Here is an 18,905-nt window from a genome sequence, read left to right on the forward strand (position 1 = left end):
CCCTTCACAATGTATTTGTCACAGGTCAAAAGGAATCTCAGGGAACTTTAGAGTCCAGAAAAGGGGTAGAATACTATTAACTACTATGTATTCTACTGTGAACATAAGACAGAAATTCTATAAGTTGCTATATATTTTAGCAATTAAAGAATGTTACTTATGAAAAAATCGCCAATTATCTGAGATTTAGAGCTTAAAGGTGTTTAGGATATTATTCAGCATCTTTAAAGTCATTACAGGTTTGTTTAAAAGGTACAGAAACAAATTATTTCATTACTCATGGTTCAACCAATAAGCCCAGAAACCATTCTGCCTTATAGACAATTATTTGTTGTACGACACTGTCCATCAACATAACATCCTTTATCACTTATCTTAAAGGATTTCAGACCAACAACTATCTGAAAGCCTTGCTACAAATAAGTAGTCCTAAGGTGAAGACTACTGTTTTCTAATTCAAATAGGAATTTTAAAAAGTTACCACAAGCAGGTAAAGACACATGAATTAATGAAGGTCAAATCACATTATTGGCTACATACCAAGCTGTCCACAAGAAATACAGTTCAGATCACAAGAGAGAATCACATATAATTTAAAATTTTCTTTTGGCCATAATTAAAGAGTAAAAATGAAAAGGCGGTGAGATTAACTTTAATTCAACCCCAATATATCCAAAATATTAACATTTCGTTATTAAATCATTTGAGTGTGTGAATTAAAAATTCAAAATCTCATGCATATTATACATTTACAGAGCATCTCAATTTGGACTAGTCATATTTCAAATGATCAATATCCATATAGGGCTGGAGGCAACCACAGTGGGCAATAATATTCTAGAGTTTTATATCATCATCATTGCTTAAGAAAAATGTTATAGAGAAATTTTCTAAAAGTAACTAGTGATATGTACCCAAGGTAAAGCATATGCTAATTAGCTTGATTTAGCCATTTTACTATATATATTTCAAAACAACATGTTGTACATGATATATACAATTCTTAAATTTATTGCTTAAAAAATTAAAAAGAAATGACATGAAGAAATAAATAGTGTGTGAGGCAATGATAAATTATTTTTCTCTTACCTACACAAATCTTCTTTTATATGAAGGGAAATCAATTCCTTAGGAATATGGAAAGAAAGTATGCTTTCTGACATCTGCTCCCGGATTTGCATCCACTTATTGTCAGAAGTGGGAAATCTATATAATTTACAGACTGGGTTCTTTAACACTAGGAAAGAAGAAAAAATAAAGAGGTAAGAGTTAAATTATAAACAAATGTAGAGCAAGTGAAGCTTAGTTAACCGTATCAATAACCAGGGTAGCATTCTAATTATTTATTTCACCAGCAAGATATTCTTTATCAGAATTCATTAGTATATTTGAACTTCTAAGAATTTTATTTTTATGCCACATTTTTCAGTAATTTCTGGAGCATCTTGTCTTTGTTAAATTAAAAAAAAATGTGTAAATGTATACATTAGACTCCAGGTCATACATGCAGCTAAATATGGTTTCCTAAATTACTATGTAATTTATTAAAAAAACACATCTTCTTTATCCAGTTTCCAGTTGATGGGCACTTGGGCTGTTTCCAAACCTTAGCTATTACAAACTGTGCCGCTATAAACATAAGTGCATACTACTCAGCCACAAAAAACGAGAAACTAAGAGTCATTTATAGCTAAATGGATGCATACTGAGGCCATACTCTTAAGTGAAATAAATAGGACACACATGTGTAAATACTGAATAGTATCTCCAGTGTGAGAAACTGAAAGTGTAAATAAGGATGAAAATGATTAAAACGAATAACTGATAATTTGAAATAGGAAAAGGTCCAAAGGGGTAGGGGTGGCGGGAGGGGAAGGGGAAAGGGAAGAAGAGAAAGGAAAAAGTATGAGAAAGAAAAAAAAAATGGAAACAAAGTCTATGCAAATAGGGAAGGGTGGACGGGGTGAAGGGCGCACAGGTAATGTGGAAAAAATAACCAAGATACATCATGTACAGGTACAAGCACCCAATGATAAATGTAAATGTATTGTATACCTAAAATGTACCAATTAATATATAAATAAAAAAATTACTATGTATTTATTGATTTATCTCTCTTTTAAATTTTGTATGTGCGTGCGTGTGTGTGTGTGTGTGTGTGTGTGTGTGTGTGTGTGTTCGTGTGTTACTGGAGGTTAAACCCAGGGCCTCTGCACTAAGTTATATCCACAACTGTACCTTTCTTTTAAAATTCTGAGACAAAGTCTTGCTAAGTAGTTGAAGTCTGGCCTCAAACCTGTGATCCTTCTTTCCCAGCCTCCCAGACTGCTAGTATTACAGGAAACTTTTTAAAACATTTTATGAAGCATCTGTGCCCATAAATATAGATGATAATATAAGTACACACATAATACACAATTTGAACAAATGTTTCCAAATTTCTTCTGATCACTCTTAGTCAACTTCACCTACTTGCACATTAAGTAACAACAGATGTGTTAGTTCAGAAGTTTTAGTGCTCTAATAAAAATTCTTGTATGTCAAGAAGGTTCATTCCTTTTGCTTAAAATGTATGAAGATTCAAGTACTAGGCCTGTTTTAACCTGTCAATGAGTGAATAGCAAACTTTCTTGAGTCCCCAGTTCATCAGAAGCAAGGGAAAAGAAACTGGAGAAACTCCACTTAGGATAGATGGGCAGAGATTAGGGAAGAAGCAACAAACTTATGCGAACAACCTGTTTAAAAGGTTCTGGAAAATAATGTAGAGGTTGATATCAAAATAATAGCTCACACACTTTCATGAACCTACAACATAATTCCAAGCCATATATTTCAGGTTAGAATGCTTTCCCACTAACGATGAATGTCTTTGTTACACTCGTACACCAAGGCTTGACGGCCAATAAAAACATCATAACCATCACCTGTCAAGGTCTATTATTAATTGACTCTAGTTTACAATAAAACCGATTTAAAGTAATGCCTGATACTGAAGTGGATGTAAAACTTCAAATAATACTGAGCATGGTATGTGGTGCAGGTCTCCTCAACATACAATGGAACAGGTCTTTCAGAATTGCTGGGTTCTATAAGACTGCCATATTTTATTCACTACTTTGCAAACATTAAGATTTATCTTTCTGAACGTCGAAAGGAGAATTTGTTCATCCATTCTTCTGCAAACATCCATTTTTAAAAGCATACTGTAAAATAATCATTATCAAAATTGGTATCAATCAAATCAGAAACTTTGATTTCAAGCATCACATTTTTCAACCACCTGATCCACATCTTCTATTGTAGTTATATACTCTTGCCAAGAATTAGGCAGAGGGCTCACTTTTCAACAACACCAAGAAAAGCTATAACTTTGTAGAATAATTCCAGTATGTTGGAGAGAAAATATTTTAAAATTTAGAGCCGTATGTTCAAAAACATTTTAAAATACATCCATGATTTTTTTGTCAATTAGATTTCATCACAAACACATATAGAGTTCATTATATTTATTTCCTTTTATTTGAAATATAAGAACTTATAGCCAGTCATTGAAAGAAACTACATTTCATTAATTTTTAGAGTGACAATGTTTCAAACATTTAAGAACTTCACCCTTTCTATTAGTATATCTCTATGGAGTTGAAAAAATACATTTTTAATACAATATGGTACCAGTCATGTTGCATCACACAGGATGAGTTCTCACGAATGCTAATATCATAACATCATTAGGACTGTGAATGAATCCTTTTTTGGTCTGACAAATCTTACATCTCTGAAGTGTCCAAATTTTTCCAAAGCAACACATGTAAATATTCAATTACGTGGTTCCTCTATACTTACCATATTTGCTCTTTTTTTGAAAATGACACTAAATCTGTAGCTACAAAACCAGTTAAGAATTCTTGGATTTTTCTTGCCCTTGACAAGTCAATAATTATTTTTTAGACAATTTACATTTTGAATTATATCAGGAAGTATAAGTTTATTTCTCTGTTGATCCGAAAACAAGTCCTTCAATATTTTTGTTGTTTTTCATTTCAAAGCTTTTCAATGTATTCCAAATATGAAACACCTCTTGAAATAGCTTTGGGAGAAATTAAGAGCAGTTTGATTAATGAGCTCTGGTTCTCTCCTCTGACCAGCAGGTCCATATACTCCAAAGACTCTGAAAATAATGCCGCTTGTTTTTTTTTAATGAAACACTTGGGTCAAATAATGAAAAGTCAGGCAACTTAATCATGGAAAAACATTTAATGTCTCCTCTCTAATTTTTATGTTACAGGTTTTGATATTCTGAGACTCAGAGGCCGCCCCATACAACTATGATATTGTACACGATGGTCAGTATCTCAGTGCAGATATGTTGGGATCTATTTTGTAACTTGATGTGATCCAGCAGCATTCCTCTTTGAGCCCCTAATGTGCCTGAGGCTGGGACACCTATGTGTACATCAAACATCATATAATGGAGCATGAATTTAAAAATAAAGAAATACAATCTGACCTTTAACTGCATTCATATTTAGTGCACTGTTTACCAAAAGACCAAACAAGACGATCTCAACTCAAAATTCTTGCTGTGCAGATGGTGGGGAAGTGTAGTCATCCTTACATAAAAGAAAAGCCTCGCACTTCTGGATCTTATACCGAACAATGGGCCACAAATGATGAGTGATTTGCCAACATTTTTCAATACTTCTCCACTATAGCACAGGTAGAGTTGCAACAATTCCGCACACAACTTCCAGCTGTGTAAATGAGCAGATGATTGTGTGAATAGCTTTCAGCTCTGACTCTGCACCATGCCAAGTGTTTGTTCACATACCAGCAGGTTTTCTGACCATTCAATAGCCTCAAACCAACAGCAATAACTAGGCAACATCCACTACAAATTCTTTTTAAAGACAGACCTGTGTGTATTTCCAACTTTACTTCTATAATATTTTTGCTAACATCATTTCTAAAAAGATCACATGACAGATTCTACCAAAAGAAATGTAGGTGCAGTATTTTGATCTGCATTATTCATGGTCTTGAGATGACTTCATGAAGGTCATTAACGGCTCTCAATCTCATTGGATATGTTTTTCTATGGTTTATTTCTTAAGATGAACACAAGAATAGAAAAGTAAATGACAGATTTATTTTCCTTCAACATGGCAGGCCAACTCAAATGTCTAAATTATTTCTCCCAGACTCTGCAACAGGGATGTTTAACCAGGTAGAGGGCCACCTGCTTTTCCATTGGATTCAGAAATTGTGAACGCCAAGGTACAGCAATTCTGAATAGTTCCAAGTAAAGATGCCAAGGAAATGTTCCACAAAAAAACCCAGATATGTTGAAAAGACTGCGGCCTAAGCAAGATGGGACAAACAAAAAGATATACCAGAGTTATCACAGGATGATTTTCTATTTTCCATCTGCTAGGGATATCAGTGAGCTGATCAGACAAAGAATTTTGGAAATAGAATTCAGGGTGCAAGTGCAAGGGATGATCCAAAAGCTCAATCATTTATTTCACAGGGTTATCTTTTATATACTCCTGTGAGGTAGCTTATCTGCGGTTATCTTCACACATTTCCTTGCTTTCAGGATAGGGTAGACGTTTCATATTTAAACAGAATCTAACTTTACTGGGTTTTGGCCCCACAAATCCCTCTTTTAACTTCAGATTCTTGTAGAGAATCTATCCGTTCTGTAGTTTCAATTTTGCAGTCCTTTAATTATTTAATTATTCAGCAGAATGTGCATACATTGCTTATTCTCTAAAAGCTACATTATATTTATTAAGGATAAGTCCTTGTAACTTAATTAGATACTGATACACCCTCACTTGTACTTGAAAATGTCCTAGATTTGTATACACCTGAATTGCCAAGTTGGCTTTTTTTTAAGATTGGACAATATCTAAAAAGCCTAATCAGGTCACAAAAAACACCATCCTGGGCATGGCTACAAGGAAAGAGAGTAGAAGAGGAACTTGAGTGGGACTCAGAAAATGCAGCAAACAGGTAGCTTTATAATAGGCAATGCAGGTGAAAAAATATTCAAAAATTACAATCTCAAGATATTTATAGTGACATTTTTCTAGGTACATGATAAAATTGAAACTGTATGTATGTTTGTATCTATGTATATATGTATTGTTTTTTGAGCTAGGGTCTCCCTGGGTAGTTCAATCTGGCCTCAAACTCAGGGCAATCCTCCTGCCTCAGCCTCCCTAGCACTGGGATTACAGATGTGAATCACCACACCACCACACCTGACCTAAATTGTATTTAAATTGAAAACAAAGAAAATGAGTAGAATTAGTATGGAAGCTGAGTTGTACAATGTACCGGTTCCCCAATCCAGCCAAAACGACAAGTTGGACTTCTTTCTTGGATTTAAAGCCAAGAATACAAAAACTATAACAGATGCCATAATAAAACATAACAGTAGCATTTGTCTCTCACTCTGACAGTTGGTGAGTTTACTGTGTAGAACTTGGATTTTGATCTTGGATGGTCAAAACAGATTTGCTTCAGCTCTGCTCATTCTGTTTCAGTCAATAAAGGATACAACTAGAAAAGCTAGAAGCTGGCTCATTTTCCACGCCGAAACACCGAGAATGGCCACTAGTCTGCCTGTGGTCATCAAGCTGTTTGCCAGCATAGCTCCGCTCAAGGCATTTCATGTACCAAAAAGGAGAGTCTCTCTTCTAACTATGGGTAATCATTCCATAACCCCGCTCAGCTAGTACCTCCTCCAGGAAGCTTACTTTAGTACCCAATGCTTCCCTACAACAGATGCCTTTTTACTGCACTTCCCAACCTACCAAAGTTCTTACCAAATTGTGTTATATGCCTTAGTTTACCAGAGGCTCTATTTTGGATGTTAAATCTTCCAAAAGCCCAAGTGTTAATGGCTTTGACCTCCAGGTGGCGCTATTGGGAGATACAAATGGAAAAATTCAGGACGCAGAGCCTAAAGGAAGATCCTTAGGTTATTGGAGGTGCACCTTCCAAAGGTAGTGTGGAACCCTGGGAACTTTCTCTTCTTTTTTTGGTTTCTGGCTCATTAGTGGAGCAGTTTGCTACACCACATGCTCTCACCATGATGTGCCAGCACCAGAAATGGCCCAAAGCATACAGCTACATGTTCTTACAGTAGAACCTCCACAACTGAGAGCAAAAACAAATATTTTCTCTTTAGAACTGCATTAGCTCAGGTACTTTCTTGTGACAATGAACAATTGACTCATATACTGGCTTATGTCCTCCCTCAAAAATGTGAACTTGTAGGGTGTGTGGGCAGGATCTGTGCAGCTATTTTTCTTGCCCTTGTTTTTGTTGTTGTTATTCCTCCTGTACTCAACACAAGGCCTAGGAAATGCAAACATTCCACAGAAATGCAACTCAGGTGTTTCCATCATTACTTTCTCCAGAGAGAACAGCTACAGTGCCAACACTCTTGTGAAATGAAGGAGGGAAAGGCAAGAAGGAAAGACATAAAAGCCCCACTTCGATGGAGAGCACAGCCTCAGAATGACAGAAAAGTTAGTCAAGGATAAATTAAATGCTCCTCATATCCCTCCACAGAATGTTAACTTTTTGACTGTATCATCCTTATGCCTTCATTATCTTATTTTATTTTATTTTATTTTATTTTACTTGAGGTGGGCAAGAGAGGAGATAAATGGAATTAGAACAGGATCAGATTTGAAATATTTAAAGTAGTTTCATTGGTTATTAATGAAATTTGCTTTTTCATTCAAAGTCACTTAAAATTGTAAATATATTAGTACGCAGTAATGAAAATATATAGAAATTCAAAAACACCAAGGTAAATGGATTGTGTCCCAATAAAAACAGCAAAGGGCAACTAACTGGATGAAACTAAGAAGGAGCAAAGGTCAATATTATAAACCAAAATGGCCCCATGTTTATAATTAGAAAGTTATAAATACAAGGGCAAAATCTGTTTAAATTGTCATGAAAACAATATATCTATGTTAATATTAAAATAATATCATCTGATATTTGATAAGGTAGTGGATTTAGTACCAGATGAATGCAAAGAAAATGAGGGATAATCTTGGATTTGCTGTTTGATTGGAATTCATGTGGACTGAGAATGAATATAGAAGGTACATTTTTGACAACTCTTATTTCCAATCATGAATGGAGGTGTCATGAGAAGACTGTTATCTCAATATTTAACTCAGCTGTGTGGTATTGTGAAAGACCACTAAAACCTATATTACCATATGAAGCAGAAAATATTTAAAAATGAGAATTTCATAGCAACTTCTGATGAAAGGAAATTATTTTATTCCAGACCTAAATGATTAAATTTGAACAGCTTTCTCCTGGAAAAAAATTCAGTTATCTTCTATCTGGAGCAGAAATTCAAATGTGATGCACACTATTAGACAACTGGTAAGCGTTTATGGAGTTCCTAATGCATTCTGGTACTGGAAACCCTCCACATATTCGGGAGGAAAGGGGTGCTCTGCCCTCCAAGCACTCTGTCCTGCTCTCTGGCCTCCTGCATCCCCGGATGCTCTAGCACCTTCTGTTTCCAGGCATGTGTCCACTTCTGGCTGATGAGCACCCCGTCACTGGATAGGCCTAGACCTGGGTGCTTTGCATTTTGCGTAGGTATCAGTGAGAGGACTATATGTGTATCCAGACTGTCTTTCAATTTTTGAAGCCTATTGCCCATGAAACTTAAGAAGGAAAAGTTTCATATCCTCAAACCCCAACCCAATCATGTTTAGGCACAAGCTCAGGAATCACCTTTATCCGAAGGGCCATGGTAGGAATTGGCTATCTTGTCTGGTTCTGTTGAAAATTAAGGTGTACATCCAGCAAGGCTCAAAACTTGTATTCCTTAATAATAGATTTTTGTATCAATAAATTATTGATCCAGTGTTCCATGAGAGAAGATCTTTATGTGGTCAATGGGAAAGGGTGCAAGTTAAACAACGTGGAATGCAGTTTGTAAGATGTAAAGGTGCATTGCTTATTAAAATGTGTACTATAAATAGCAAAAAATAAAGAAAAGAAAGAAATAAGCAATACTTCCTCTTTAGTGACTCCCACTCTGAAACCTTCTGCAAAGCAACGATAGCAGGCAATCGAACCCTGTTTGGGGAAATGGTTCTTTTGTGAGGCATGATGTGAAAGCTCCAATAAGGTATCTGAATAGAAAGGAAAACTTGTATTTTTCCCTGCCAGCAGCACACTTGCTCATGTCTGGTTAGATTCTAACCTGCATAGTAATCACTCGTGCACTCTCTGAGCATAGAGGCAGCATGCATGCTCATGCGAAGCATGAAAGTGGCCCATGAAGGATTGAGTCAAAGAAGATGGTGTATCAGGTTTAATGCTTGCCGACAGGAAGAAGCTCATGCAAAATGGGGCAACAGTAAGAAATTTTGTGACAGGGCCCATTAGTTCCTGTGATTTGGCAACGTGATCTAAAGATCCATTGGCTGGAGAACTCCTTAAAGTTTTAATTTTACAAAAAAAAGGGACTCAGAGCCAGGGATTTAGCTCAGTGGTTCCGCTGCCTGCCTCACAAGCACAAGGTCCTGAGTTCCATCCTTGGTACCAAAAAAACCAAAAACCAAAAAGCAAAAAAACGAAAAAAGGGAATCAATAAATCTAGAGAAAAGTGTCACCTCCACAAAATTTTAAAAGTTTTATCGCCAGTCAGTTTTCAACTCAGGAGAAAGAAAACTGTAAATGACAAAGAATTGGTATGTAATTCTGTGTGTACGTGATTAAAATGAGTACTACACTGTTTCCGAAAAGGAGGACAGCGTAGTGAAAGTGACACTGTACCACATCCACTTCACACATTGAGAGCCAGTAGGGAAGTCCACGACTCTTCCTGTTCATTTGACCACTGATGTCCATGTTGCTCAGTTTTCTGCTTCTATGACAAAATACCTGAGAAAATCAACTCAAAGGAGAAAAGATTTGTTTGCACCCACAATTTCAGAGGTTTCACTGTAAAAAGAAAAGGCTCTTTGCCAGCTGGCTCCATTGTTTCTGGGCTTGGGATGAAGCAGAACATTCCTGCAGAAGGGCTTGGTAAAGCAAAGCTGCTTACCCTACAAGAGAGAGGCAGGAGCCAGGGACAAGACCAACCCTCCCCCTAGCAGGTGCAAGCACTTCTCTTAGAGCCACCTCCAAACTCTGCTGTATTGGGGTTCAAGCCTTCCACCCATGAGCCTTTGAGGGACACTTCATATTCAAGACACACAAAGAGGCTCCACTGTCTATAGACAGTTGCCACTTCTGCTTGGCAAATGTAGGCTTTCACACCAATTTTTCTGGCAGCCTGGCTGCATTCTTAGATGAATCCCACACTAGCTATTTATCATTGCTGGACTGCAGACAAGGAGCCTTAGTTTCTGGGTCTTAGCAGGAGCATCCAAGTGCATGACCATGTAAGACACTTTACTGACAATAATTCCCTACATTCAAAATCAGGTTCCTAGGTTCCCCATCCTCCAATATCATAGAGTTTTATGCTTTCTTACTACCATTTTGCTTAAATGAACAAGCAAATAATTAGAGGCAATTCTACTGCATTAACAATTTTCTAAGTTATACAATTAGAAAGTCAAACTCTGTAAGAGCTTCGTATATATCTATAACATATATATGCATATCTTCCAGTGTCTTGATTTTTTCTCATATAACTAAGGTATCCTAGATCTTTCTCACACAATTATACATTCTTCCCATACTTCTCCTCCTCAGCCTTCCTCTCCCTTTTCCCTCAATTCCCCAGACTCCCAACGTACACATTCAACTTGGAAAATAAACAGGCCATCAAAAGGGTGAGACTTTAGGGCAAAAAGTCTTTTCTTTTTACAATACAAAAGTGAATTTTCTGAATTACAAATGAAACCTCTAGAGGTATAAATACAACAGTGGAGAGCTGCTATAAAATGTGGCATTCTTTCCCACTCAGTCAGTGAGTACTTCATAACTCACTTGAGACTGGCAAGTTCTATATAATACATGAATACAAGGCTTGAGAAGAATCTCAATAGCTCCTTTTGCCTATAGATTAAAACAATAATACTACATGGAAATTTAATGGGTTCATTCCAAAGTTGCTAAGTGTAGATAGATAAATAAATAAATAGAACAAAAGACCAAAGGTACACACAGGCCAAAGTCATAGATATTCTATACCTGCTCAATGTACTTTTTATTTTCAACAAAGGTATTATCTCATGTATAGTGCTTAGTTTGTATTTTTTAAATTGCTCAAATATTCCATTTATGATACCGAATTTCATTCAATCTGATCTTCCCTAATATAAGATGACTCAAAAAAAACTGTTGTGGCAAATATCCCAGATTCAGAGTTCTGCTCTAAAATTGCCTGGACTAAAAACAATAAGAAATGTCTTCAAATATGATTGAAATATCCGCACCCGAACTGTCCCCTCCATTAAAGGAAGAAAGCAATAATTTATGGGGGCTGGGGATTTGGCTCAGTGGTTTCGCAGCCTGCTGCGCAAGTGCAAGGACCCGAGTTCGATCCCTGGTACCAAAAAAAAAAAAAAAAGAAAGCAATAATTTATGATCTTCATTCTGCCACGTGTACTTGAACTGCAGAATGCAGCTACTCCCATTCATTTCATGTTCATTGTTGTTGTCTTCTTATACTTCACACATAACAAGTAGTAACTGAGCAATCTAAAAGAATTAATATGGTTTCCACAACTATGTCTTGTAGACTTTGGACACAAGTATTAGGAGGTTTGGATTTATTTTTTGATATGTTAAAGCTGTTTCTTCTTCCTTAAGGAACATACTTGGTTATTTAGGGAATAATTATCCTCTTTCTCTTTGAAATTTATAATTTACCAATCAGTAACTTACAATACGATTTCTTTTAGTGTGATAAAAATTACGATGTTCACATGAATGACTCATTAAAATTATCTTATAATTACAGTATAGATGATTTACATGATAACCTGAGTCATTCAAACTGCATTTAACATGAACTTAATATCTGTCACACTCGAATTTATTTTTCAAAATTGATATTTAATAAATGAAATAGATTACCTGGATATAGTAAAATAAAGCAATACGGATTTAGTAAATTTTGATGTGAAAACATAAATTTGAAGAGGATCCTTCAATAATACCTTAGATGTTTTAACCATACTGACAATTTATCAGGTACTTTCATGGCATATGGATAATCTAGCCATCTTGGTAACCCCTCCACTTCAACATTGTTTAATGCTCATCTCTTTAGATATTAAATATTCAAAAATAACCATCACACAAAAAAATTCCATGACATTTGTTCATAGATTCAGAAGCCGCTGTCCCTTTTTTCAGTATAATGCCTTGTTTGGTATTAATAAAACTGTCATTTTTATTCAACTAAATTTGATTTCTTTGTGTATATAAACAAAGAAATGGGTGCTCTCCTTTCTCCAGTCCCTATCAATAGCTGTCTCTTGCTGGGAAAACAGTAACTTAGGCGTTATGTATTGTTAAGTCTTTGAAGTTTTGCACCATTCATTAATCTGATTTTCATGCTACCTATGTCACTGCGTAAGTGTACTACATTAAGGACAACAAAAAATAGTAAGACTTATTTTACTATGACAGCAACTTTATAATTAGTGGCTTCTTAGAACAGCCTAGTACTTAAGAGCAAAAACATTAGTATCAAAACTGGCTTAAATTCTGGACCTACTCCAAATTTGTAAGGTAGGGGATACTGAACAATTTACCTGCAAAATGCTGCTATTAGTAGTACTTTTCCCATATACATATAAGAGGACTGATTAAGGCGGTACATATAATTCACTTAGCACTGGCACTATAGTAGTCACTGTTTACTATCATTATCATGACATTTGCCTTATCATTTGAAATTATATTTGTTTTATATATTCATATTTTCATAAATATCTTAACTGCATCATATGTATGAATTTAACTCATAAATATCTGTAATACATGGTTTAGCATCTTGTTTAAGATGAAGTACATTACTATGAGTAACACAGTATACACATAGACAGCAAGGAATATACCAATGTGGTTATGAATTTTTCCTACCTAATCTATATGTGTATTATTTTAACAACTTCATTTTCTGAAGTACATAATTAGAAAATAAAACTGAATAAAAGGTTCATATTTCTATTACTTAGTTTGTCTTCTAGAGTTTCTTGTTTCAGATAATATTCAATTCAATAACCAAAAGTAATTTACTTGATCTGCCACAGAGCTAAGGTATGTGTATACCTTTATTATGGAATTGTATAATCTGTTCCCTTTCTGCTGGCTTTGCCTAAAATTACCAATTCATTTAATAAGTGCTCAGGAATGATGCTATCAGAATGCTACCCCGGTTCAGTGTTGAATTTGTAGAAAATTAAAATGTATGTTCATATGATATTAACATAACTATCCAAACTGAGTTACATACCTGCATTCAAAAAAGATAAGTTATCCTTTCCGCTCACACTTTCTGGGGCTGTACATTCATATACCAGTGCACACTGGGAAAGAATAAAAGGAAAAATAAGTCAAATCTACTTTAAAACAATTGAAATAAAATTGTGTTTGCAAAAACACAAGTCTATATACATGTTTTCAAGAAATTTTGAAAAAAATCCCTTTTTGTAAAACTATTTCCTTCTTCATCTTAGTCTGAGGCTTATTTTACTTGTGATTATTTATTCAAATTTATATATACAGTGGTACTTTAGTTCATGAACTTAATTTGTTCTAAGATTTTGGAAGAGATGGCCCTGTGTGTGTTTGTGTGGGAAAGATGGCCAGGGTAGTGTTTGACATTTGATGCAGAGTTTGCAGACAAAAACAACATTTTGCCAAACCTTCTGCTTGCAAGCCAAATTGTTTGCAAACAAAAGCATTCATGAACTGAGGTACCACTGTAATCTTTTTTATTATATAGTTATAGACCTCATTTCAGTTCTGGCTGAAGGCTACTCAGGAAAGAATGTAGAAGAGAATTGTCCCAAATTTGGCAGAGATATGTTCTTACTACACTAAGTCATATTTGATAAACAGATTTGCTACCATTTCTTTTACCTGGGAGAATTTCAAACCCATGGAAGGAAAATTATTTTCTAAACTTCAACTTAAAACAATTTTAACTGAAAGATAAAATATGTTGAAATATCTTTTCAAGCATTTTTTGTCCTTAGCAAAACAATATAAATACTTGTTCATAAAGTATGAGGACCATTTATAAATAAGCTGATACTTCTTTGTGTGGGGAGAGAAAAGGCATCCAGAAGAGTGCATTGATCTTTCCTACAGAGTGACGCATGATGGAAGAGAATGTCCCAGAAAATCCATCCCTACACGTGACACTCTCCCTCAGTGGTCCAAGAAACTATGACTGAGGAAACAAGGCTCTTCTGACACTAGCAGATTGATAAGAGACCAGCTTTCACATAGGAGGATCTAGCATTTGCTACCTTCACCTCTAGTCAAAAATGTGTGTGTGGAGCGGGTGGAAAATAAAGCAGATATACACAAACAAATGTAAACAAAACACACAGAAAGCCTAGAAAGATTTTTGGATGAGAGGGACAAAGGGTCGCATGTAACTTCTGTATGTTTTGTATGACTCTGCTCAAGGGAACACAGGGGCTCAGACAGCTCTCCCCAGGAGCTCAATCTAAGGGTACTTCAAGAATCCCCAAGGCCACTTCTTGGCTAGTCTAACATGTGCCCCCTACACACACACACATTCTACCTTTCTTCCTACAGAGACCAGTCCCTTGAGAATCAGACACTAAGGGCACTATTAAAGGTACAATGGTCACATTCCTTAAACATTTTGAGGAGAATAGCAAATCATTCAAAGCATGTACTTAAATATTACTGTCTTATAGTCTACTAATTTCTCTATTGTTGCATTCATCACATTACTCAGTCAGTTTGCTGATGGGCAAAAAAAAGTGTGCATAGTTTTTCATTGAGGTCCTATATTACTGAAAACATGACTGACTGCTCTAACAAGCTAATATTCTTTAAATAATTTTCAGATCTGCCAGAAATTACGGGTGGTCTCCTTCTTTGAATCCACAGCTAGTTTGGAAATGCACTTCTCAAATCAGTGAAGTTATGTGCACTGATGATTGGCCATACTGAAAGTTTTTTATTTTTACCATTTCCAGTATTTCCTCTACTCCTTCAGGCTATCCAGAGCTGTTAAAATAATCTTCCATAAATACTCTATTCATAATGTCAGTGGTGCTACTCCAGCATGTATAATGGCTGTTTACTGATAAATCAAATGTAATATTCTCATATTGGCTTGGGAATCTTTTCATGATTCACTCCTGACACACTTCCATGTAATAGCTAGATACACAGCGATGTGTCATCCTTTTTCCCAAAGAACAACATCACCAACAACATAACTTACAGGTTTAGATTGAACCTTTTTGGTGAAGCCCGTGATTCATAGAGAGTAGGCCATTATTCTGAGACAGTGGGTTCCTGTATGGAGGCAGCCCTGACTTCTTGTGATCAGAGACAATTTTATAGTGCTTAAGAGAAGGCCTGTGTTGTCTTAAAAGGTGGGTATAGAAATGTGATTGTATCATCCACCCAAATTCAAAGGCAGATATTTAGGACAATTTCAACTCAATAACGTTCTCATTTTTGCAATTTTGTTGTATTTTAAAGCCCTACTCTTCAGAATGCCCAGAAGATTTAAATCCATGGCACATATACAGAAATAATACCCAATAAACAGTTACTACATTGATTAATATTGCCAATTCCTCATCAGGAACCTAACTGACTGGCACATGGATCTGGACCTTCCTAACTCCCAGAACTATATGAAAATATATTCCTATTGTTTAAACTGCCCTGTCTATGGTATTTTAATGGAAGTCCACACTCACTAATACAGGCATTATTCTTTGTTTTATCTGCTTTAATCTATAAGAGACATAACATGTCACTCTCAGGGCACATAATTATAGTGCTAAAAGAAGTTCTATTCCATTCTCTTTAAATTATTCAAACCAGTAATGGGATGTTATTTTAGGAATCATTCCTATTTCAGTTACTTTCTCTTTCATGTATGTCATTCACTCTATTACTAACAGATTGTATTAATACACTTCAAAGGGATTTTGAATTCGCAGAAGAATCCATGTATTTGCAGTTTTAAAAAAGCACCCCCAATGATTGGAACCACACTTTGAAAACCATTGAGATGAAGTTATTTCCTTAAAAATCTTTTAGCTATCATGCGTATCAGACCTTATTACATGTTCTGTACTCAAATTTGAATATTCTTAGAAACTGCCAAGATGGTTTATAAGCCATGAAAAAGGTCAAGGTATGCTAAAAATGTAGACAGGATAGAAATGATGCCAACAATATTTGGTGTGTCTACCATTTTTGTCAACTTGTGACTCGTTCTCCACGTGTGTACTGCCACTGCCACTTTCTATTTCTAGAATAGCTCAGTTACATCTTTTTAAAGTTCATATTACTAAGCCAGAACCTTCCTGTAGGGCTTTAGTGGTACCACATTCTCCATTTATAAAAGGAGTATGGTTCAACTTGCACCACCTCATAATAGGGTCAGTCGAGTCAATGGGTGGGTGAGCTGTGAGGAGAATGGAGAGGTGGTTAAGAATACTCTCAGAGTCAAAGAAAATAGCTCTGCTTTGAAATAGGAAGTGTTTTTACTAACGGTCTCCTGATCTACAGCTGCAGGCCCAGGCATAATGGTGTACCAGCTTCTGCACTCAGTACCCAGCTTAGCACCCCAGTACTCCCCTGTTAATCTGGATATAAGAATTCATGTGGTGTTTGCAAAGATGAGTCTTACAAGGAACTCTAAAGGGAACAAGTTTGGGAATTAAGGGACCAAGTTCTAAAACAGGGATCTTAAGCGCACAAACCCAAAGAGGCCCTGACATTTGCAAATGCCCTGATTTAAACTCCAGGCCTGCTTGGACGATTTTCATGATATGTGCTAATATTCCAAGGGGAGGTTTCAAGAACAGAGAACAAAGACTGGGGTGGTCTATTATGGGGCAAGAAAAATATTTTTTGAAAGACACACTTTTTATAAGATTAATTATTTGGTAACTGTTGGATAAGCACTGTCTCTCTCCTATGTAGATGTTTTCTTAGCACAAAAACTAAGCATGCTACAAGGTAAGAAACAGTAAACTAGGAAATAACTCAGTAGTACTTATCATTTAAAAGTGTTCATTTATAAAAAGACAGAATTTATAGTACAGTATAAAAACCCCACGGGTTTAAAATAAATTACTAGCAGTTTTAAGTTTGTCCCATGTGTCTGAATTGCTTCCATAAAAGAGGTAACTTCTTTCCTATGAAAGAAATCCAGGCTCATATTTATGCCAGGCTTTTCATTCCTGGAGAAAAGGAATCAGAAAGAAAGAGAAACTCCTGGGCACGTGTATATATGCACTTGGCCTTTTTCCTGGGCTTTAAATTAAGCTGCTTCACTTAGAGCGGGCATAGCCTTGCCTCCAGAGCTGTCCCTCTGGTATACACTGTTTCCTGCCTCTCTCTGCAATTGCATAAGGCACAAAGTTCCTGTTCAATCTTCCTTCTTGGACATAAAAATAAAATTCCAATTCAAATTGTACCTCTTTTTAAAAATGTCTTTGGAAGCAGAGTAGGTTACTTTAGTCCGTAGCGCTCCCAGAATATGCAGTGGATCTCCTGCAAGGTTAATCCTGGAAGAACGCAACAATGATCAGCACTTCTGTTCCAGCTGAGAAGAGGTAGGACCCTACCTCTTCAGGGAACAGGGAAGCTGGCAGTGAAGAGAAAGGAGTTTCTGAATGGTGCATAGGTTTGCCCAGTTCCATGCAAATAGGCCCTCTGGTTCAGAGGATGAAACACACATATTGTACTTCAATCCCAGAGTGGATTTCTCATTTAGGTTTTGAATAATGAGATTTCAAACCCCACAGAGTGCCAGTGATAAAGGCATCTGGCAAAGCGGATCATCCCTAATTTAATTTGTGCACCGAGCTGACTGAGACCCTACCTTTTGTCCCTGCACATCTGTCGTGATGTGGCCGGCTTCCCCGTCCTCAATCTCCCCCATCTTCACGACAGTGATTTCTATGGTGCCAACCACCTTGCCACCATCTGAAGTTCTGCAAACAGAAATGAATGAAATGCAAAAGTGAGACTCTTCTCTCTCAAACATGTCCAAAACATGTTTGCTTCTAAAAATCAGTAATATTGCTGTTTACTTTGTTTGTTTTAAACATATTTGCTCAAAACACAGAAAAACAGGCTACTAGTGCTGATATTGTTTTTAATTTCCAATGAAAATTAACCACAGATTCATGAGATAAGGCATGAATCATCAAAAACTACCTCATGAGGATAATCAGGAGCACCCGCGGGGAAAGAGTATTGTGTAATAGATAAATGTCCTATTTGCAAACATCCCATCTCTACCATACCATAAACCATGGCCCATCTATGCTAACTGCATGAGAGAGTATCTGTGTCCATGACAGAAACTACAGCTGAATAAAACAGAAAAGAAAATGAACATCCACGTGTCCCTCTATGGCTGGGCCACTGCTATAAAATCTGACTTTGTATAAATTCCTTAATAATTTTGCTTCCTAACAGAGAAGGTAAAGAAGATTCTGGCCTAGCACACATATGTTAAGGTACATGCAAAGCAGAATTTACACTAGATTTCATCTAGTTCAAACTCTTGCATTTCCAGACAAAGAAGCTGAGACTCCTAAGGATAAGAGGTCTGTCCAAGGTCACAAGTGGCAGCCCCAGGTTGCTAACTCCTTTAGGTATATTGGCCATTGAAAAATTCTTCTATATTTAGTAAGGAA

The 18,905-nt window shown here is 36.2% G+C and overlaps 1 protein-coding gene across 28 annotated transcripts in view; it reads right to left on the reverse strand.

Moving 5' to 3' along the window:
- Inpp4b (inositol polyphosphate-4-phosphatase type II B) overlaps nt 1–18,905 on the reverse strand; it is a 1,082,298-nt gene that overhangs the window by 190,531 nt on the left and 872,862 nt on the right. For all 28 annotated transcript variants that reach the window (XM_087193385.1, XM_087193387.1, XM_021247702.2 and 25 more), the window contains 3 exons: nt 18,083–18,194; nt 13,478–13,550; nt 1,090–1,237 (listed from right to left, as the gene is read on the reverse strand). In XM_087193385.1, coding sequence (XP_087049511.1) covers nt 1,090–1,237; nt 13,478–13,550; nt 18,083–18,194 — 333 coding nt within the window. The remainder of the gene's footprint in view (nt 1–1,089; nt 1,238–13,477; nt 13,551–18,082; nt 18,195–18,905) is intronic.

This window comes from Heterocephalus glaber, unplaced genomic scaffold (assembly GCF_053883595.1).
Source record: "Heterocephalus glaber isolate CG9 unplaced genomic scaffold, H.glaber_assembly_v1.0 deba00001587, whole genome shotgun sequence".
Lineage (NCBI taxonomy): Eukaryota > Metazoa > Chordata > Mammalia > Rodentia > Bathyergidae > Heterocephalus > Heterocephalus glaber.